This window comes from Phasianus colchicus, chromosome 2 (assembly GCF_987193195.1).
Source record: "Phasianus colchicus chromosome 2, bPhaCol1.hap1.1, whole genome shotgun sequence".
Taxonomy (NCBI): domain Eukaryota; kingdom Metazoa; phylum Chordata; class Aves; order Galliformes; family Phasianidae; genus Phasianus; species Phasianus colchicus.
In genome coordinates this window covers 25,343,771-25,365,237 of record NC_143437.1, presented here as the reverse complement: position 1 = coordinate 25,365,237, position 21,467 = coordinate 25,343,771, and the positions used below count along the sequence as shown (strand labels likewise).

The 21,467-nt window shown below is 41.4% G+C and overlaps 2 protein-coding genes across 9 annotated transcripts in view; one reads left to right on the top strand and one right to left on the bottom strand.

Annotated features, from left to right (window-relative positions):
- Window positions 1-14,747, top strand: part of PREPL (prolyl endopeptidase like) — a 27,339-nt gene extending 12,592 nt beyond the window's left edge. Inside the window, exons 11-17 of one of the 8 annotated variants that reach the window (XM_090135168.1) lie at window positions 23-239; window positions 370-519; window positions 1,313-1,439; window positions 1,824-1,906; window positions 12,986-13,069; window positions 13,153-13,184; window positions 14,691-14,747. In XM_090135168.1, the coding sequence (XP_089991294.1) occupies window positions 23-239; window positions 370-519; window positions 1,313-1,439; window positions 1,824-1,906; window positions 12,986-13,069; window positions 13,153-13,158 (667 nt within the window). In that variant the 3' untranslated portion in view covers window positions 13,159-13,184; window positions 14,691-14,747. Of the gene's footprint in view, window positions 1-22; window positions 240-369; window positions 520-1,312; window positions 1,440-1,823; window positions 1,993-2,649; window positions 2,738-5,080; window positions 5,277-12,985; window positions 13,185-14,690 lie in introns of those variants that run through there. The other 7 variants (XM_090135167.1, XM_090135165.1, XM_090135164.1 and 4 more) reach the window with 7 other exon arrangements.
- On the bottom strand, window positions 3,559-21,467 carry SLC3A1 (solute carrier family 3 member 1). The gene is made up of 10 exons (XM_031594718.2): window positions 16,990-21,467; window positions 15,810-15,989; window positions 15,332-15,486; window positions 14,668-14,793; window positions 12,372-12,491; window positions 11,457-11,581; window positions 10,523-10,721; window positions 9,313-9,459; window positions 4,825-4,941; window positions 3,559-3,999 (listed from the first exon to the last, which is right to left on the bottom strand). Exons 1-10 carry the CDS (start codon window positions 17,414-17,416, stop codon window positions 3,559-3,561), a joined length of 2,037 nt encoding a protein of 678 aa, XP_031450578.2. The 5' UTR covers window positions 17,417-21,467.

Genomic DNA, 21,467 nt, shown 5'->3' with positions numbered 1-21,467 from the left:
CTTGAATTGTTTTAAATTCCAGGGGTGGAGGAGAGCTAGGCCTCAGGTGGCACAAAGATGGATGCCAGCATAACAAACTCAAAGGTCTTCATGACCTTAAGGCTTGCATCATGCTGCTGCATGAACTAGGATTTTCTCAGCCAAAATATACAGCACTAACAGCTGCCAGTGCTGGAGGAGTTCTTGCAGGAGCCATTTGCAACAGTGATCCAGAACTTATCAGAGCCATGGTTTTACAGGTGAGCTGCTGCAGATCCTTCATTATAGCATTTAGCTGTATTCTGTTTTGGTTTTGTTTTTACCAGTTTTAGAAATTGAAACATTCCAATTCAAAATTTACCTTCTTTTCTTCTTTTTAATAATTTTAAGGCACCTTTTGTAGATGTTCTAAATACAATGATGAAAACTCATCTCCCACTGTCAATTGAAGAACAAGAAGAATGGGGAAATCCACTAGCAGATGAAAAATGTATGAAGTACATCAAAAACTATTGTCCTTATCACAATATTAAGCCACAGGTAAAACTACTGTAGTATTCCACACAGGAGGGGTAGTAAAATGTAGTGCTTCGTAGGAAAATAATTGTAAAAAAAAACAACAACAACAACAACAAAAAACTTTTTAAAAATATAAATTCATTGCTTCATAACCCAACATTTTAAAACTTTGTTGCTGCTTTGTGTTAACTTCATGTTAAAACGAATCATTAACACAATCAGTAACTATTTCAATATTTCCTTTGTTTTACTGGGTTATCCAGAATTCACTGCAGCAGGAAGATGGTACTTTCCACTGATTAAACATCAGAGGCAAACAATGAAATGGAAAAGAAGCTCTATGGCTTTGATACTGTTATCTCAGATGAAAGCTTTAGTTGAAGGATGTTAGCTGTGTTACATAGCTAATAGATCTTACCATACTAAAAATACTCTTGCATATAAAAATTACAAAAGTAAATCTCAACTACTGCTCTGTTAAAGATGTACCATTCCATGATTATTACTCCTTTTTTGTGTAACCATCAGCATGCAGACGTTTCACACCTTTAGCAGTAGTGAGAGCATGGTTTTTGGATTATCTTTTGCAAGCGGATGATCCTCTAATATCAATTTGTCATTTTTAAGATCAAAATGCTTTTTTCAGCTAGTGATACAAGATGCTTTTTCAAGAAAGAGTAATCATGTAATAGATACATTCTAGATAAAAATCACAAAAAGTAGAACTCCTGGATATATAGAGAAAAATGTACTTACTCATTTCAATAGATCATCAGTTGTCAAGTATCTAACTGCTTTTGGTTTTTAATTTCAGTGCTATCCTTCAGTTTTTATCACAGCATATGAAAATGATCAACGAGTACCACTAACAGGAATTCTACGATATGTTCAGAAACTTAGGAAGGCTACACTAGATCACGGCAGCAGAACAGGAAAGAAAGGTAAAATAAGAATATCACAGCTATGTGGACTTGACTAAAGCAGACTAATCATGTAATTAAATACTAGAGATTGACTCTTCCTTGAATACTTTGTTTGTTCAGTACAATCCAGTAGCTCTCTTTTGCTCAGAAAGAAAAAACACACCTTTCCAAAGAAAGAACATACACACTAGATGCATGAACGTTTTTCAAATACTCACTTAACAGAAATACAAATAGTTCATCCAGCAAAACCTTCCATGATTTTTTTTTTTTTTTTTTTAAGAAGCATCAGAATATTTTTTTAGGAGGTAGAATAATTATCTACCCCTAAACAACTTGCATTGCCCACTTACCTTTCTTTGCTTATTCAATGTCAAGTGATCAGTAGCTTCATTGTTCCAGGAAACTGGATCCCTAATATCATCTTAGACATCCAGGCAAGTGGCAGTCATTGTGACTCATCTTGGGAGGATTCTCTGAATGAGGTATGTTCCCTTCCTTGTACACTTGAACAACACTGTGGGGAGGTATCCCTCAGCTGATATTTAAACCTTAGCAACTGATGCAGTCACTGAAGGCATGTTTTAAATATTAAAAAAAAAAAAAAAAAACAAAACCAAAAACAGAAACAAACAAAAAAACTGCTGAAATTAAGGTTGTTCTTGCATTTATATATGGAAAGAAGCCATTAACAGCTAAATTATTGAACCTCATCGTGCTTTAAACCTCAAGGCAGCATTAAGCTCCCACTGTGACGTGGCAAGAGCTTTGAATGAAAGGCTCTAAATTGTGTAAAATATTGTTCCAGCACAAAAAGTCTTGCACTGTAGAGTATTAAGACCTTATTTATTTCCATCTTCCTCATAAAGTACATATGGTGGGCTTGAGTGTTACATTTTGGAATATGAGTTACAATTAAGTTTCAATGTTTTACACTTGATACTAGAGGGTGTGCTGAAAGCAACAGGCTGCCAAGACCTGTCATATTGCTATTCATGTCTCAGACAGATTTCATCAGATTTTTTCCTGTTATTTATTTTAAAAATCCTAGCAAATGTTAGTTATTGTGCCAGTTATTCCCAAAATGAAGTTTGTCAGGAAAAGGCTTATTGTGTTTTAAGGCAAGGTATTCCTTAGTATCAGTATGTAAAAGACTGTAATAGCTGTACAATAACCTTAACAGTTTATAGTGCAAAGAGTTTCATTATTTTGTAATTATTTGCTTTAGGTTGCAAGACACCTTGCTTTTCTGAAAAAAGAACTTCAAGTGTGACATCCCCAGCATTAAATCAAGTCCTGTAAATAGCTGATAAACACATCAACCACCTGAAGAAGTTCAAGTCAGATTTTCATTTATATGAAAAAGTGTCTTCTCCAGATGTATCGCTGCATTGTGGGCACAAACAGACCAGATATGCAGGGACAAAATTGGGTTTGGCATCAGTTTAGAAAGAACCCAACTAAACTAAATACCTCCCCTACCAAATGGTGTAGAAGGAGCCGCTTTTTTATGCAGTTCTGTTCATAAGCAAGCAGTACAGCACTGTACAAGTGGAGCTGTAGTGCAAGACAGCTTGTGCTGAAAGTCTAATGTATGCCTAATGTATGAAGACATGAATGTTTTATGAGCAGCCTTCCCCATCTTAAGACCTCTCATCCAAGAGTAAATTTTACACAAGGCAGTAAATCCCCCCACAAAGTTGTATTTAATTAAAAAATCTCATTAAATTATTCCAAAACTAATTTCCATATCTAGGAAAATACTGTTGCCCTTCCTAACTATGCAGTACACTACTCTGTACTAATCATATGGTAGGGCCTAACAGACTGCAAAAAAAAAAAAGGACTCAAGAACAGGAATTTAGAGGTGGCAGAACTCTTATCTGATAAGATAAAAGCATAGTAATCTTAAAAATTAGGTGCCTCCAGAAGATAATACAAAATGAATACCTAAATTGTGATCACTATTTAAATGACAAAATTGTTTATTACCCAGTACAGATACAAGACAATTTGGTATTAATTTTATTTTTCAAGCTGTTTATTGCGTACAGAAAGCAAGCCTGAAAAGCCAAAAAGAATTAGCATTTCTCTGATCCGAGCATTTTCTAAGTTAACATGAAAGCTACTCTTGCATTTAGCAGTTCATGTAGAGTAAATTGAAGGCACTGGAATAACAAGCTTTTTCAGCCACAAAACAGTTTTCTAGAAAAGCTTCCATATTATGAACAGGCTTTTCTGTTTTATATTCAAGGACCAGACCTTCTCCTGCTTCAGTTTTAATTATTTTGGTATCAACAGCTTTACCAGTATTGCTAAAATTAGTACTTAGTCTTATCACAGCTTGAGATGGGAGGCTTGGAACTATAGCTTTCAGATCTATTGTCGATTCATGTCCAAAATTGAGAACCATCATAAAGACACTGTCTAACCCATCCAATTCCCTCACGTACACAAAAATATCATTGTCATTCCAGATGGAGCACATCCACCCCCGATGTATGGGTAGCTCATTGCTGCGAAGTAGACTTAGTTCTCTGTACAAATTCAGGGTTGAGTTGGACTGGGTCATCTGAACCTGCAACAGAGTCAGCACTGTAGGAGATAGACCTCACACGCCCACACCATCTACCAAGAACACACCTCTTAGAATTTAGTTCTAACAATTAATTCTCTTCAAATTTGCCTGCCAATTCCATATCAAAAGTGCTTTTTCTCCTGCACTTTCTTGAGATTTGTAGAGTGGCAGAGATTATCCAGCAGGACAGGATTTCCTTGACACAGACACTACCTTCCAGCTGTCCCTTAGAGTGTTTAGCATTTGTTCTACAGAAAACCACAGCCATTTAAAGCTTGACAGTGGACCTTTTTCATTGAGTCTGATCTACTGAAGTCATAGGAGTTATTTCCTGTTTGCTGGGGTTTGTTTTTGCTTTTTCCCCCAGTCTTTGCATTATATTTTTGTCTTCAGTATTGGTCAACACTGTAGATCAGCAAAATCTGCTTAAGCCACTGCTCAACTACTTTAAAAAATGTATTTATATACATTACAAATAGTCTATGTAAAGTTATTAGAAGGAGGGTGCTTTACATACACTAATATAAATGAAAAAGTATTGGATTTAAAGTTAATGTTAAAATGATTAAAGGGATGTTAAGTCAAATTGCCACATCGACATTATCGTTGCAGTTTCTCTGTTTAAATGACTACAGCTGAAGCAGACTCTTTGCTGATGCAAGGATTTCTTTTCTTAATAAAATCAGTTAAGATTCAGTGCTTTTCTGTTTCCCTCCCTGGAGTTTGTTTTCGTTAGTTACACTGCCGGGTCCCATTGGAAGTTGGAGAAAAATAGATACATCGGGATACTTTTAGACCATTAGTTTGTCACAAGCAAATACCTACTTCAGCATTGACTGTTTGGTAGTCAGAGTTAACAGGTACCCAGCTACTGTTGCCTTCAGTAAAACCAGCATTATCATTGCCATTCCACTGCATAGGGGATTTCTCTGGAAAGGTCACCTAGAAAATAAAGTGGTGTTAGAGCCATTACCAAGTTGTGTACTTTGATTAGCCTGTTAAAAAGTTGGTTCTTAAATAACACATTCTCAGCTTCCACACAATCACCATTTCAGCATTATTTTCTCTGGTTGATGTTAAGAGTCAGCAAGGAGGATGTAATCCTGATGCAAATCTCAAGAGAAACAGAAGAAAAGAGTTGCTCTGTGGTAATGGAAGAGAACAGACAGTCTAACAGATACAGCACTACTGGCTAAATGTGGAGCTCCAAGTAAGCAGTAGTCTCCCCTTGCAACAGATGGTTGGATAAAAGTTGACTAAAAGCAGCTAGAATATTCTGATAAATAACTAGACATGCACTTAGAGAAAGTATGAGAAAATGAGTCTCAAGAAGAGATAACAGTAAACGAGTAAATGTTATTGAGCATCTGTTCTTCTCTAGTCACCAAACTTTTCACCACAGATCTCTTCAAGCTTTTGTTTGCAAGGGGTACAGCTTGGGGAGGATTACTCATGTGAGAAAGAAATTTCTCAAGTTCAACAACTGTACTGAATAGCAACTTTTAGCTTATTGAAAGGTGTTATGTAAGAAGACTGAAGTTCTGATTTTGAGGGATTCAGAAAAATTATGACAAAGCTTCCTCAATGTTATTGAAGAGCTTGCCAAAAGATCTGACACTTAAATTTAATGACATAAGAGGGCATAAAATATTTTGCACATACTTTGGGTGTTTGTTTCCTATGAAAATTGTTTTTTCATATAAAGGACACTTTTCACTACAATCTGTCAGAATAGCAGCTTGACAAAAGAAATTGTCACTTTGCTTCATGACATTATAAATAACGGGTTTCTCCTTTTAGCATGTTCTGAAAAGCAGGGAAAAAAAGAATCCTAAGTTTTTAACACTTGTAACACTCCCTTTTATCTTTATCTTTTCATGATTCTTAAAGACTTTCAAATGCTAGGATTGAAAACTATTTCTTGAGCAAATCCTCTCTACCCCACTAATCAGGGATTCTTCCTCCCCAGATTGAATGAAGAGTGGTTTTGCATTGTTACAAATCCATGAGCCACAGGATGGCAACTAAATGTGACAATACCCAAGGGCAAGCCACTTTGCTGAAGAGCATCTTTCTGTCAGTAATCAATGACAGTAAGATAATGGACACATTTTTTTGGTTTCTCAGAGACGAAGCGATTTCCTATCAGAGACATTTCTTCACAGCTGAATCAGACAAACTTAGGGATGAGTGCACCAAGTGCACCTTTCCCTTTGGTACAAATCTGGCCAATAATACTCTCAGTAACATCACCAGAAGCTGCCTCATTCTGTAACAGAATCATAGAATGGCTTGGGTTGGAAGGGATCTCAAGGATCATCAAGTTCCAGCCCCTCTGCAACAGGCAGGGTTTCAAACTGTGAGATCAAGTACTAGATCAGATCGCTCAGGGACCCATCCAACCTGGCCTTTAACACCTCCAGGGATGGGGCATCCACAAACTCTGGATAATCTGTTCCAGCACCTCACCACTCTTTCAGTAAAAAACTTCCCTCTGACATCTAATCTAAATCTCCATTCCTTTAGTTTTAAACCATTCCCCCATGCCCTATCGCTACCTGCCCACGTAAAAAGTTGAATTCCTTCATGTTTATTAACTCCCTTTAAACACTGGAAGGCCACAATCAGGTCTCCCAGCAGCCTTCTCTTTGTCAGGGTGAACAATCATAGAATCATATAGAATCATAGAATGGCCTGGGTTGAAAAGGACCATAACGATCATCTAGTTTCAACCCCCCTGCTATGTGCAGGATCGCCAACCACCAGACCAGGTTGCCCATCAGCCTATCTTCACAGGAGAGGTGTTCCAGCCCTTAGATCATCCTCATCACCGTCCTCTCCAAAAGCTCCTCATCTTTCCTGTGTTTGGGACCCCAGACTTGGATGCAGCTAGGGCCTCATGAGGGCAGAGTAAAGGGGGGAGTCACCTCCCTCACCCTGCTGGCCACCCCTTTTGATGCAGTCCAGGATACCATCGGCCTTCTGGGCCGCAAGCACACACTGTTGGCTCATGTTAAGTTTTTCATCAACCAAGACCTGTAAGTCCTTCTCAGCAGGGCTACTCTCAAGGAGTTCTTCTCCCAGCTTGTATACACATCTGAAGTTACCTCGACCCAAGTGCAAAACCTTGCACTTTGCTTTGTTGAACCTCCTTAAGTTCACAAGGGCCCACCTCTTGAGTTTATCAATGTCCCTCTGGATGGTATCCCTCCCTTCTGCCATATCAGCCACATCGCTCGCTTTGGTGTCATCAGCAAACTTGCTGAGGGAGCACTCAATCTCATCATCTATGTCACTGATAACGATGTTAATGAGTACCAGTCCCAAGAGGAACCCATGGGGGGTCACCGCTCATTACCAGTCTCCACCTGGACACTGAGCTGTTGACCACAACCTTCTGGCTGCAACCTTCCAACCTTATCCACTGAATAGTCCAGCATTCAACTCTATCTCTTTCCAATTCAGAGATAAGGATGTGGTGGGGGACCATGTCAAAGTCCTTGCAGAAATCCAGGTAGATGACATCAGTTATCTTCAATTTGTCCACCACTGCCATTACTCCATCATAGAAGGCTACCAGATTGGTTAGGCACGATCTTCCCTTGGGGAAGCCATGCTGGCTGTCTCAGAACACCCACTTGTCCCTCTTGTGCCTTAATGTGTCTTCCAGGAGGATCTGTTCCATGATCTTCCCAGGCACAGAGGTGAGGCTTACCAGCCTGTAGTTCCCTGAGTCTTCCTTCCTTTCCCGTAAATGGGAGTGATGTTTCCCTTTTTCCAGTCCCTGGGGTCTTTGCATGACAGCGACAACTTTTCAGATGCTATGGAGAGTGGCTCAGCAACCATATCAGCCAGGTCCCTTAAGACCCTGGGATGCATGCCTTCTGGCCCCACGGATTTGTACACATTCAGTCCCATGAGTTGGTCTCAGATTTGTTCAGTCCTTACAGTGGGGGAGATTTTGCTCCCGCCAGTTCCTAGCTCTGTGTGAGAATTCTGGCTGCTAGTGAAGACTGAGGCAAAGAACTCAGAGCATCTCAGCCTTCTCCATATCTGTTGTAGCCCATTCTCTCCTTTATCATTTAGTAGAGGAGTTAAGCTCTCTTTGGCCTGTCTCTTCTGATCTACATACTTGTAGAATCCCTTCTTGTTGTTTCTAACATCCCTTGCCAAGTTCAGTCCTGTCGGTGCCTCTGGTTGGTCTGTCCAGTACTTGAACCAGAAAGTTTTATTGTCAGTTCACACCAGGAGTCTCCTGGATCACTTACAGCTCATCATGTCGTAACAGAGGCTTTCCACATTGAGAACTGCATCTGCCTTAGGACCACGTTCTCAAGGTGCTCAAATATAGCCAGAAGATGCAGATCTGGGCTATTCCCTTTTGGGCATGACCTTTTCCAATCATGCAGGCATATCTCCAGCAAAGAGACAACAGTAGTCAGGTGCAAGAGACAAGAAATCACATACACAACTGAAAGGCAGGTCAGCACAGCGTGAAAGGTACAAGCACTTTGTTTTAATCCCTTGACTTTGATTAAGTTCTGAACAAACTATAAGCAAACAAACATCCTGCTATGTCTTACTTTTAACTGTGAACAAATAAGTTGCATGCATGGTCTGCAGGCTCAGCTACCTAGCTTTGGATCTGAAATCCAAAAACAAAAATTGAGACCCTGCTTGACAAGGAAAAATCACTTCTACAGTAAGTGCTGAGCAGTGCCTGGTGTGCTCACACACCTCTTTTTGGAGACCCCCTCTTCTGAGTTTGTGCGCTTCAGAGAGGCTTTGACAGGTGCCTCTTTATAGCAAGAACAAAGCAGTCTCCAGGAGACAGAGGCTTTAGCTACGCTTCCATGAACTCTGAATTCCTTTAAAAATTAGCCAGGAAATAATGGACTTTGATAGAGTGAATAAAGTACTGTGGGAGGAAGGAGACATGGACTCTGTTCTTCCTGCCTAAGGCAACTGCACACCTATCAGAGCCACTGGCCTAGGCCTGACACTGGCAACTGCTATGCCTTCTGCTGAAGCAAAGCAAAGCAAGGCTACCACAGAACAGGCTAGTCTGATCCAGCTGAGGGCAGAAAACAGGGACCAGGACCGTAACCTAGCAGCTCAGCAAGGTGCCAGAGCCTTGGTTCTGGTTTCAGGCCTGGCCATTTCTGCATCCTGTATAACAGCTTTGCAATGAAGAACATAGTATCACACCTAAATATTGACAAAGACTGGATTTGGTTGATCTTGTATTTTCAAATATTCCATTAATCAGAACTAAATAACAACAGGATCAGAATTTATATACTCTTAACTTACATTTGCTGATGCAATGTTCTCCATGCCTATTTCTTCACCATAATAAGTTATAGGAGTACCAGGGAGGGTTAACAGCAGCATGTTTATAACTTTGACATACTCATTCCCAAACCGAGATGAAATCCGAGCAGTGTTTGGGCTTCCAACCTAAAGAAAACATCATTCCATTAAAAAGACATACAATTCTATGCATATGTGAAACAGGTCTAAGACAAAAACCATTTGGAGTGAAGTTCCGTTCACAGGCACCGAAATAAAGGAAAAAAAATAATTAAATTCACAATATCTCCACCAGGCTAAGAGAGGATCCCAGTCTGTTCTTGCCTTGTCAAGTGAAGCACCAAAATCACTGTCCAGTTGAGTAGCTCAGTATGTTTTAAGTGTATTGGCCAAACACATGCACATCCCAATTGCACAATTACATTACTAATTATCTCAAAAGAGATAAATGACAGGAGACCGTCTCATACTAAGAAAAGGGCCTGACAGTGGCCCCCAGCATTGGCAGCTGCAGGAGGTTACTTTCTTCCACTTTCACTTCCAAATCTACAAGGAGGATTTTTTTTTTTTTTTTTTTAAATGCCAGTGCACATTTTTGCCCAAACTATTTTAGAATGTAGGTGATAGAAGTGAGGGGAGCCCGAGACTTTGTTAATTCCCCCAGATACGGCTCCCTTCTCACTGCCAGGCAAAGGTGGTGCTTGTTTTGTGGTGACTCTTATATGGGGTTGTGAGAAGCTGGCAGCCCCACAAGAGAAATTCCCAAAGGTGAGCATGTTGAAGAATGGGACTGAAACCAAAGAGATCTGTATGTAGGAAGGGATGTGAAACAATTGGCTGCAGCTCCACATGGTCTGTATATGAGCTAGTTTTCTTTCTGAAAGCCAAAACAGCCAAAAGATTTTTCTAAATATTAACTTGGACATTTTGCCTGCTCTCACAGAGATGATGCCTCGAGGGTACAAAACTGCATTCCTGAGGATCACATTTGATACCCAAACAGAACTGCTCCCACATTGCAAATGTAGAAATGATCAGAGGCTGTAGTTTCAGTGCTTAGCCTATGGCTCATCTCTTCCATATCCCAAACATAGATCATAGCAAACACCTGCACAGCTAATCCCACTGAAATCCACGTGTGTGGAGGTTCCATCACCTTATCACCTACAGGAAAAGGCCTTTCCTATAACACCAAGTCCAGAACTCTTACCACCCAGTTTGGCCATTTTCCTTCAGGCATGTTTTTCATCCACACATTGACAGCTTCAGAAACACTGTTGCCAGATAGATTTTTCATGTTAATTAGATGGAAATTGAATGGGAAATCTGCTTCTTGGACAAAAGTTGTTCCATAATACATCATTGTTCCTTCTATGTCTTCGTTTTCATCACTGTCAGAACCCATAAATCTACAAAAAAGTAAACAAGGAGCCTTTTTTTGTCTTATCCCTGATTTGTACAGAGCTGAAGAAAGCTAGGAACAGTATTCAACATACTTAGAAAATAATACAGGATTAAGAATTACATCTGCCTCCCCCCTCCTCATAAAAAAAAAAACAAAACATACAGAGATATTTGTAGTTTGTAAAGCAGATAAGGGGAGATACCTGGAAAGCTGCTTCTTTGCATTACTTTTAAACTGCAGGAGTAACTGAGTATTGGCACAGGCTGCCCAGACAGGCTTGTAGTTTCCATCCTCAAAAGCCATCTGGGAATGATCCTGGGCAGTCAGCTCTGGATGTCCTCCCTGTTTGAGCAGGGTTTGGAGCAAGTGGCCTCCAGAGGTGCTTGACAGCCTCAGCTATGCTGTGATTCTGACAATCTCTGATCACATATCCAATCTGAACCATATTGTTAATACCGTACAGGGGATCAGGCTCATGGGCTTTGATTACAATTGTGCCACAATGAGCGATCACACAATCTGCCTACTTGTTACAGTCCACAGCTACAATAGAGCTACCAGAGCCAACTTACTGCATGCTTCCTTTCCTGGGCACTTTGGGAAAGAGTATAACACTTGAGGACAAAAACCTTACACGGCATATCGTGTTATACATTAGAAAAAGACAAAAAGCATTTTATTGTTATAAGGACGGAGACAAAAAGAGAGAAAGAAATTCCCTAGCCATGACAATGACTACCTGTATCGGCCAGGTTCACTGCTGTATTGATCCATGGTTTGGCGAAAGCTACGGATGATATCATGCATACCAACTTGTGTGGTTGTATAGTCATGGTAGAGCTCTGAATAGGCTGTGATGCTCTCCTTAAAGACAAAGCAGTGTTATGAGTCCAATATTTTAGAATTCAAAACTCTCCAAATTCTTCCTGAGACAATTCACCAACCCAAGCAAAGTTTTAAACTGAAGTAAGTTTAGCACACCAGTGCATTGCTGTGGTAACAACATTGTATTTGTAGAACTGGTAAGTTCTGAAATCACCAATGCAGCAGATAAGCTATCATCACCAGGCTCACTACTTCAACAAAAGCCCAAGTAACACGATGCATGCATGCCTCTGGCCACTCCTCACTCTAGAATATTGCCAACAGAAGGTGGGGTTTTGTTTGTTTTACTGCAAAGAAGTATGTGTTAGAGTCCGCAATGGGATCCCAAGTGAGCCAGAGTGCTGAGCTCATCTCTTGTAATGGGCTCCCCAAGACAACCAATGAAATATTAGAATTCACAAGTCTGGTCTTTTTAGGAAAAAAATTGAAAAGTCTAAACAGTTTAAACAAAACTAGAAGCAACTGTCTGCACAAAAATACAGTGGGTGTATGGACAATTCTCACCCACAGCGCTCCTGCTCAACCCTTCCTGTGTGACCTGGTGTAGGGATCCTGCTTTGGCAGGGGGGTTGGACTCGATGATCTCTGGAGGTCCCTTCCAACCCCTACAATTCTGTGATTCTGTGATTCTTCCAACAAGTCCAGGAACCGCCTTCCAAGGAACACAACTGACTCAGCACTTCTAAAGCCATAATTAAAACCCCAAAGTGTAAAAACAGTCTCTTGCACCCATGGAAAATACAGGCAAAAAAGCCAAAATATGTATTACAGGATTCTGAGACTTGTTCACTTGTGGCTCATCTCGTAGGTGTGTGGCTTCTAGAAGAAATTTAACAGCGACAAAACTAAATCCATCGACTCCTTTGCCAAGCCAAAATTTGATAACATCCTAGGACAAAGAGAAGAGTTGAGAATTCCAAGTGAGCCCATCTCATTCAAAATGATACATACTTAAAGAGAAAACCCATTAGTAGACATTAACATATAACATTTTTGAATTTGTACTTCTAATTTTACTTGAAGTGAAAATGAATCCTGCCGAGTTAGAACTGTTATCTAAATAGGTGATGTTCTATTATTTCTTCTGGTATTAAAAAAAAAAAAATACTGTTCTGCAACTTCTCTTATAATTCACAAGTCCAGGGCCAAAACATGCCTAAGGGCCTTCTCATCTCTTCTATCAGAAGAGCTTGGATCAGGCTAAGCACTGTTGCTGGAGAACACCATCTTACTGCACGTAGATAGAGCATATTGATTCAAACGTGAGTGTATGTTGTTCTGCACAGACCTCATGCCACCAATTTTCATTTTATACAATAGAACTCTTAGAATATTTGTTCCCTTTTACTTGACAGATGGCGATTTTTCTATTTTATTTTTCAGGCTTATTTGTTGATTTGCAGGAACACCAAAATTATTATCCAAGTTAACTGCTATGGATTTATAATTCCGTTGCCAAATGTAGAGGTTAGTCACTATTAGCAAAACTATTTCTACTTCAGGAGTTATTATATTATCATAGTTCTAATTACTCTGTTTTTCACCAACAGCTCTGAAGATCAATCTCTCTTGAGGAGTTTGTGTAAGTGTTCCTGTAATACAGAAACTGTTATCTTGCCTCAATACAAAAACAACTTCTTGTTGTTTAAAAATGTATAAAATACAGTTACCAGAATAGAACTACTCCTCACTCAAGCTTACAGATTTTTATGTAGTACCTGCAAATACCAGGTACTGACTTTGTACTGAGAATGATTACTTTTACTTAAGACAGAAAGCTACAGCCCCTGGTTGCTAAAAAGTTTACTGCTCCCCCATGCCCAGGAACTAAACCAAAAGCAATAGAGTTCTTCAGAGAAGCTGAAGCTTCCTCCTCACTTACACAGTCCTAAGATGAAACAGGATTCTGAATTAAATTACTAAAGTATTACTTCAAAACACACCAAAGCAATTAATTGTATTCATAAGCATTTACCTAAAGTGAGCATTATCAGACTAAACATACTAGTCTTCACTTAATTTCTTCTCAAAGGAAATGCAGCACCTATTTGCTACTTTATCTTCAGTAGCATATCAATTAAAAAAAAAAAGAAAAACTGCCACATCATTAAAAAGCACAGGCAGTAGCAGGAAAAGAGAAGAGTGCAAAGATGTGGTGCTAAGGGAAGCAACAAGACAGAGACGTTACTGGTGGAGTTGGTTGAGGATCAGTCCTAAGAGCAGTCTCATTTCATGCTTTGAATAACAAGCACAACCAAGTTTTGTTTTGTTCCTTCACATGCTTGCAACACCCACAGTGAGGAGAAACAGAGACAGCCTGGGAGACAACTGCACTAGAATTGGGCAGGCAGGAAAACTACCACAGAAAGACACCAAAATTCAGTATCACAGCAGAAAAAAAAAAGGGGCTACATCAAAACAGCTGAGGTAGCTGTCCTACCACCTGGCAGGGTATAACAAAGGTAAGGAAAAAAAAGGAAAAACACAGTTGTCATACTCCCCAGGTGCAGGCCTGCTTCCAATATTTTAGCAAATTCTGTTTTATCTACTGGGAGACATATTGCAGACAAGCACGAGGTTTCATCAGAACACAGCTCTTCCTTGGTGCAACATTCTTGGTTGTACATCTGTGTCTCTCCCCACATAAAGCCACCAGAGATGCACACAGACTGAAACTCACAAATCCTCCTTATCCACGAGCCCCAGCATTCCTTGCATTTCAGATCAGCATTGCCTCACTGCCATGAAAACACAAACACCTCTGCTAAAACAAGGTGTTACCCCCATAGGGCTGGCTAATAAACAGCTCCTTGTATCAACAGAGATTAAAGCTTCTCTCAGTTGGGTGATTCAGCTGTACTCCAGCACCAGTGACACTTGACTGTCCATGTCAATCCTTTCATCAGATGTTGTCCTCCACATCAGAAGCATCAGAAGATGAAGAATATTGCTTACAAACTTACTGCTTTTCTGTTTCAATCATTTAAATGTACTCTAATCCTCAAATTACTTTCAATTAAACTGTAAAGCTGTGCTATTGGTGCAGCAGCAAATCATACACTTACATGGATTTCTTGCTGAACGGCAGGGTTGCGGAAATTTAAGTCCGGCTGTTCTTTCCCAAACTGATGAAAATAACACTGCTTCCTCACATCATCGTACTGCCAGCTGGAATTCCCATGGACACTTACCTGTTCAAATAAGGGGAAGAAAAATCATCAGAACTCTGAGTTGAACATTTAGTCACATGTATAATTTAAAATGTGATGCATTACAAGCATATCACAAGGCACAAAATGCCTCATCGATGCAATAAATAGGATTGATATTAATATTTTGTTTCTCATCTCCTTCTCCTGTTAGCTGTTCCTCCTTTCAGTCACGCTTTTGCCACACGTATTTCATGTTCAATACTGTTTCATGCTTCTAAGTAAACTTTTGCTGGGAATTACTACAAATAGAGAGGGAAACATAGGTAGGACCATTTTTTTTAGAATTAGGACATCAGCAGCTCCTCACACACCTTACCCTGCAGATCTTGACCATCTTCACAGCCCTCCCTTGGACGCTCTCTAATAGCTTTACGTCCTCCTTATGTTGTGGCACCCAATCCCTGCCCCCAGTGCTGGAGGCTACGGCCCCGTGTCCACAGGACCATTGTGTTCCAGGTGCTTACCTGGCAACCTGCAATCCAGTGGGTGATTTACGAGCGTCCCTGCCCACACTCACCCAGTTGTTGGGAGCAGTGATGGCCGCCCCTGCCTGTGTGCAGTCCTGCCAGATGTAGTAATCTGTGTACTTCCCAGTGCGATTGCGACTGAGCTGAAACCAATGGTGCTTGTCACTGGTATGGTTTGGTATAAAATCCATTATTACCTTTAACCCTAAAACACACACATTTGTTAATCAAGCTTTTTTATGGTAAGGATCACATTTTTATTTATTTATTTATTAAATGAAATCCTGAACATTTTGGGACTGGCAAGGCTATCTTCCATTCAGCCCAACAGCCATAAGGGGAACCAGCTGGGCAAGGATTTGGTTTAAGGCACACGTGCCTCCAACCAAAGACACAACTGCAGGAAGGAAATGTATGCTCCCTCTTAATCTTGTAACTGTTTTTCAGCTTTCTCCAGAAAGCTACTAGGCACACCTGTATCATAACAGCAAACTCCTTTTTAACAGAGCTATTTTGATCAGAGCTTACCTCGATCGTGTATGGATGCAAGAAGATCCTCAAAATCACGCATTGATCCAAACATGGGATCAATATCGTAGAAGTCTTCAGCTCCATAGCCGGAGTCTTTTAAGGGGGACTTATAGAACGATGTGATCCAGATGGTTTTTATATTTAAATGCGTGATATGGTCCAGCTTTTCTTGGATACCTATTAAAAGGAAAAGGGCATCATATGATTACAAAAAACAAAAAGGTTTTGTTAAATTAAGTTTGCTGTGGGCTCCCAAAGACAGAACAAAGATCTCCTTGCTATATAACCACTCCCAGTTTTCACCAATCTCAGATAGCATGGCAACCTTGCAATTTCTTCAGGAACAGCAGGAGACCACAGAATGGAAACCATTCAAAGCCACTTCTATAGGGAAAAAGGAAAATAATAATCATTCAAAAAACTGACTGAAGACCACTTCTATTCCGCAGTATTAAAATACTCACAATTTCATGCAATGTATTTAACGTTCACTTATGAAAACAAATGCCTGTATTTTATTGAAATACAGCCACAACATTACTTTCTGGTTTCAAAGTCAATCAATTCTTTGACTACCCAAAGGGAAGTACAGTTTTAATGCATCTCAGTTTTTCCTTCTGTTAGGAAGTCTCCTACAATTTGCTACAGCTAGTGCTTTTTGTCTAGAAGTTTTTCAGATGCTACGGGGCTAAGACATTCATTTTAGAAGCACAGCTACCAATACGTGGTCAGTATCAGGTACACTTCCTTAATAAGATCTCAGGAACATCCAGACCATAAAGAAAACAAAAAGGAACACTTTGTTCCCCCTCTCACTTTGTCAGTTTGATTTTTCTGACTTCTCAGGGGGATGCAGCCAAACCAGTGTGACAAAGTGTCCCAGCACCCATCCTCCCATCTGACCACAGTTTTCCCATAATGGCAGTTGTGTTCCTGTTTGCTCTCAGCTCCACCTCCAAAGACTTGGTCTAACTCCAGGCATAGGATACCTTGAGCAAGAAGCTTCTGATATCTAATAATTGGCAATGTGGCTCACCAGGCAGTGGTTATGAGGACAACTTTCACGTCCCGCTTTCAAGTCAGTGTCTTTCTCTGCTCAACTATAAGGTGACTTTTAAAATTATTTTTAAGTACATACCTAACACACAGACAACAGCTGCCCTGCTTAGTTACATACCTTTCAGATCACCGTTCCCATCCATGTTGCTGTCCTTAAAAGAACGAGGGTAGACCTGGTAGATAGGACCATCTTGCCACCAATGGAGGCACTTTGGGGACAGAGCAATGATGGCAACCGTGGCAGACACGAGCAGGACGGCAGCAGCGATGATGAGCCAGAAGAGAATCTCCCTGGTGACCCTGTACCGGGCTTGGCTGGAGAACTTCAGCAGGACCTCCTTCGGCATTCCTGCATAGGGCTGCAGAGCTGGCTCTGCCACAGCTACTGGGCTCACATCAACAGCACACATTTTTGGTATTTCATCTTGGCTGCTGGTGTCGGTCTCCCTGTCATCAAAAGCCTCATTTTGAACAAACCCGTTGTTCTCCACACCTCCTTTCTCACTCAGCTCCATCGGTAAGCTCTTCGCCTCTTCGTCGACCATTTCACTTCGTGCCTCTCCTCCTAGGGACACCCACTACAGCGAGCCAGCATACCTTTGTTCCGTGGAATGAGAAGCAGCACAACTGGTTTATAAGCAACCCTGACCAACTGGTCGAAGTTCACAAGAGACAGAAAGGGCAAAGTGCTTCGGCTCTTCTGCATAACAGGCATCTTTAGCGAGATAACACTGCAAGAAAGCAGTTTCCCACAGTGGCAGGCCTGTTTCTGGGGCTAACTGCAAAGTTACGTTTACTGCTGCTCTCTTCAACAGCATAAATTTCTCTTCTGTAATGTGCAACTTTGCAAACTGATCCTGGTCTCTCTCCCCTCATGCAATCTCAGCATTAATGAATAATGCAAAGACTGACTGAGAACAAGGTGTTGGCAGCAGCTTCAACAGCACAAATTCAATAGGAAGAAGAGATCCAATGCCTGCTGTGCTTGGTTTCTCACTGCCCACCGTAAGCACCTCAGCAGCAACAGCACTGATAAGACACACACTTCAATGAGCAGCACCTTATGGGTTGCTGCACCCAGAGCTCTCCCAGTCCGGGCACAATCCAGCTCTGCACAGGCACAAGTGGCACCCTTGTACAGTACAATGCAGCCACATAACTTAGAATCAGTGAATCATTAAGGTTGGAAAAGACATCTAAGATCTCCTTTCATCAGTATTTCCCCACTAAATCACATCCCCTACTATCACAACTACATGTTTCTTGAACACCTCCAGGGATGGCGACTCTCCCACCTCCCTGGGCATCCTGTGCCAGTCCTGACCACTCTATCTGAGAAGTTTTTCCTAATATCCAATCTGAACCTCCCCTGGAGCAACTTGAGGACGTTCCCTCTCGTCCTATTGCCTTACCATTTAAGGAGCTGCTGGGTGAGTTGTGGTCACATACCATTGTCTAGGATGCAGACTGCTTTTCAACTTACCAGCATCTAATGCTAATTAAAGGAACTCACCCCCTGCTGCTTGTTCCCACCTTGCTCTGCCCCTGCCTTATGGCAGGTAGGCTATCAGGTGGCTGAGGAGCAAACCACGCTGGGGAACGGATTTAGCACAATGCAAAAACCGTTTTGCTCATTAAAGATCTCCATTCCTAAGCTGCTCAGTCACCACAGGATCGCATGGGTGCTCCTCCCAGCTCAGCGCAGTGGGACAGGCTGTGGGTAATGTACATGGCACAGTATTTACCCAAGCAGCTTCTCAGTCAACTCACACATGTGATGTCTCACATTCATTTCAGCATGTTTCTGTCCACCACTGTATAGCAAATCCTTTTATTTCCATTTTGTGGAGTGGAAAAAGCAAGGCATGTGGCAGTTAGGTCTCAAATCAACAGATCTGTGTGCATGCTCCAACAATCGAACACAGGAAGAGAATTCAAGTTCTCTTAATGGCATACCCAAAGTCAAAGATCAGATATCCTCAGTTCACCCCAGCGATGCACCACCACCCAAAGCACAGTTGAAATTCAGATTTGAAGTTTCTCAGCCATCTCTCTCAAAGCCAGTAAAAAATACAATGTTGATAACTGCCTGCACAGATGTGTGTCTGATCTAAAGATGCAGGGTGTTACCTTCAGCATGCGGACTTCTTACAGCTGATAACGGCCAATTCAACATGTTGGAAGTAATTGGAAGTCATCACTGCATTCTGACTTGCAGTTTTCTTCCCTTAATTCAAACATTTTTTAAGTGCACAACTGCAAGTGTTCACTCCACAAACTCTGCCACTTGTGAACTCTTTCTTCAGAGTAGCATCTGTTGTCCTAATGCAATTCCTAAATCATACTATATGTTTCCTAATACCTTAAGTAGAACAGATTGTGTCTTAATTGCCAAGCATGCCCTGAAAACAGAAGGATTATTCTGCTGGACCAGATGAAACCATGCACTGTCTACAGATGGAACCTGTGTGGACTACTTCAGCCTCCCCATGGTTGCTGGGCACATATAAAAAAAAAAAAAAAAAAGGCAAAAAACAGGGGGAATATTTTAAGATTAATGTAGAAGATAAACCATACTGGGAACAAGCAGCTCTCTTGGTGAACATCTCAGCTCTTTCCAGACCTTTGCTCTTGCAGCCAAACAGTTGGCATAGGCAGCTGTACTGCTTTGTAGCACAACAACTGCTCTATACTAACCATGTATAAAAACACACAGGTGTTTACATGCCTGTTTTTTCCTCCTCTTCACCTTGATGAGTTGCTCATCGTAAAAGTAGTTGATAAAGGGAAAGCGTAAACTTCACCTTGAGAGAGAGATCACCAGCTATTTCCACAGAGGTTTAACTTTTAAAAACGTGCTTTATGTACACAGCATTATACTTCTGGCTTGCTCTCCAGCAGTTCTGAAAGCGGTTCCTCCCTGAGAGATTTCAGAGTTGAGCAGCAGCAAGCAGCCAATGCAGCTATGCTCACAGAACCCATTGAAAAGCATTAAAGAGTACAGAAAACACTTCATACTCTGTTTACCTCAGCGTTAGATAGGGAAACAAAACCAACCCACATGTGGGCAGTAATAGCTGCTATCTCCACACAGATTGCCATGGTTATTTCTGTAAGATGGAGGGGTTAATTTCCAGAAGTATTCCTTATATGTAATTATTTTGATGCATGGGCTGACTAAGGAGTCTGCAGTTTGATGCTGTACAAATGCCAAGTAGCTTGCTGGTTACCCAATGCCATACATATTGATCGTACAAAGAGGTGATTAAGCACCCTAATGTGCTAAGTGTAGGAAGATATTTATTTTTAAAGAGTTCTCTTGCTTAATGCTTTTTCATTAAGCGTTTTGTCACCTCTAAAACTGGTCTGACATAATGCACTTTGCTTCTAAATATAGCCTTATTATTTACGGAACGCAGGCCAACCTCACACCCATGCAAAAAGGCAAACACTACAGCCTGACAACATTTCCTCAGTGGCTCTCACAAGACCAATGAATCATCTGACCTTTAAAGCTGCCTCTCACCCGGCATTAAGAAAATCTTCCCTTGACAAGGAGAGCAGACATCAGGAGCGAGACAAACAAATCTCTGATGTGGCATCCTTCACCCAGGGGTTCCCTGGCCACACGTGAGCCTTCTGCCATCTCTGTGCAGTCCCAAGTCCTGGAGAGCAGCACAACCTAATCGCACAGGACGCCATGCCGTGGCTTGGTGGTCTTTTTATTTTTTTAATGCTCTTGGCCTGCTAATGGACTACACGATTAAAGGTTAATGGCATTAGAATTGTTGTAATTACCCTCAGCCTGGCTCACATGATGCTGTTGAGCTTTCGGAGAGGGAGGCACCTGGCCCCTGCCCTACGGGTGATCAGCATAGCTGCCTTCTCCCACTACTTCTAATGAGAACAATCACCCTCAAATCCTGGCTCAGGGCACTGCAGCGTGCACAGCCAACTCCTTTTGGGGCCCTTCCCCTACCGAGGGTCAAACTACTGTCAAACACCCATAGAAAACCTTATTTTAGGGTGAACTCCAGTTGATGCCTCTCCAGTTGGCAACTCACCCATTTCTGCATTCCACACAACCTGTCACATCTGTTCTAGGGGATGTCAACTTTCAAGGAGTTTCAGAAGTTCCTGCTGACCCCACAGTGCTGGCCCTGAGCAACCTCAGCTATCCTCACACAGCACGGACTGTGCTACTTCTCACAGAGCTGCCACTTCCCCACATGAAGGTGATGTGGTGATAGAACAAGGGGAAATGGCTTCAACTCTAAGACGGTAGATTTAGGTTGGATATAAGGAAAAAGTCTTTTACAGTGAGGGTGGTGAGGCACTGGAACAGGCTGCTCAGAGATGTGTTTGATGCCCCATCCCTGGAGACTTCAAGGCAAGGCAGGATCCGGTCCTGGGCAACTTGATCCAGCTGTGGTGTCCCTGCTCATTGCAGGGGGCTTGGACTAGATGGCCTTTAAAGGCCCCTTCCAACACTAACGATTCTATGATTAGAAGTTTTATCTACTAGAAATGCTGAATTTCCACAAACCCTTCCTTCTGTCCCTTGGGTCAATGTCTCAGCAGCTAGCTGATGTACAC

Excerpts from the sequence above, each read along its gene's own strand:
- SLC3A1 (XM_031594718.2), bottom strand. The coding sequence starts at position 17,416 with ATGGTCGACGAAGAGGCGAAGAGCTTACCGATGGAGCTGAGTGAGAAA. Across the intron at positions 11,582-12,371 it reads TGAACAAGTCTCAGAATCCT|GAGAGCATCACAGCCTATTC; the intron begins GTAATACATATT and ends TTTGTCTTTAAG. Across the intron at positions 4,942-9,312 it reads AGAACATTGCATCAGCAAAT|GTGACCTTTCCAGAGAAATC; the intron begins GTAAGTTAAGAG and ends TTTATTTTCTAG.